This window comes from Aptenodytes forsteri, unplaced genomic scaffold (genome assembly GCF_000699145.1).
Source record: "Aptenodytes forsteri isolate BGI_AS27 unplaced genomic scaffold, ASM69914v1 Scaffold45, whole genome shotgun sequence".
In the NCBI taxonomy this organism is placed as follows: Eukaryota; Metazoa; Chordata; class Aves; order Sphenisciformes; family Spheniscidae; genus Aptenodytes; species Aptenodytes forsteri.
This window is the reverse complement of record NW_008794458.1, coordinates 1,873,783-1,874,860: the sequence shown is the minus strand read 5'-3', so window position 1 is coordinate 1,874,860 and position 1,078 is coordinate 1,873,783. Positions and strand designations below refer to the sequence as shown.

The following is a 1,078-nucleotide window of genomic DNA, read 5'->3' as shown; positions in this document are numbered from 1 at the left end:
TTTTTTTTTTTTTTTTCCTCAGGCTTCTGCAAACGATTCCGGGGCGGGGAGCTTAATGAACCCAATGAGTAACTCAGAAGTCGTTGTAAAATTGCAAAAATTTAGAGCAATGCTTTTCAGATAGAAAAGGCGCGGTTACAAATGGCTTTGCGTTTCAGTAACTGCACCCGAGAGAATTAAAAAAATTCAGTGGAAATAGACACGTGGTTTCATCCTTCAAAATAATAGGAGAAGCTTCGGGTGGATACATGCAATTACTGGCGTGCTTTTTCCAGCTTGATGTTAATTACCCATGCCCTAAGAGCACAAGCCCTTTCTGTCGGTATTCTGTGTAATGCAGAAACCCCACCGTACAATTTAAAAATCTGTGTTTTCCCAGCCGTACGGCTCAGAATGCTGTACCCGGGTAATGCAGTGGTGGTCCTGAGGATTAGTCTACCAAAACCAAACGGGCTACCCGTCTAGCAGCATTCAGAATAGTAAGCATTTCAACAGCAATTGCTGTTCTCTGCCTGGAAGGGAGCTGCCACTTCGGTGTTCTGCTTGTAGCTTGAATATGAGCTCTGCACGTACCTGTAGGACGATGGCTTTTCATATCTTAAGTTCTGCCATCATTCTTCGATGCATATTTGCACTATCGACTTCTGCAAAGATCAGATTTCTTTTGTTGTCCGAGTCCGAACATTAACACTATCGACTTCTGCAAAGATCAGATTTTTTTTGTTGTCCGAGTCCGAACATTAAAAAGGAAAGGGTGTGTTTCTTCATCCTTTAGTATCCACATGGCCCCGATTTGGAAGCCAGAGAATGATTTATGTTTATCGTAATAACTGCGTATTTGCTAATGTTTCTCTGATGTATCTGACAGCACTATGGAAATAGCTCTTGCTGACTCGTGTAAAGAAAATGGATGAGAGGGTGAAGTAGGAGGTGAATCATGACGGGTTTTGGGTTTTCTTCTTTATGTAACCTAGACTCCAGAATTACGTTGCTTTGTTTATAATGCAAGGCAATTTCACAAAGCAGAGTTTCTTAAAAGTGTAGTAAAGATGCATAGGATATCATAGGTTGTCTGACC

The 1,078-nt window shown here is 41.5% G+C and overlaps 1 protein-coding gene across 1 annotated transcript in view; it reads right to left on the bottom strand.

The window, feature by feature from the left end:
* Positions 1-595, bottom strand: part of RTTN (rotatin) — a 94,930-nt gene extending 94,335 nt beyond the window's left edge. Inside the window, 1 exon segment of the mRNA XM_019475014.1 lies at positions 574-595. Coding sequence (XP_019330559.1) covers positions 574-595 — 22 coding nt within the window.
* Positions 596-1,078: the final 483 nt, after the last annotated feature.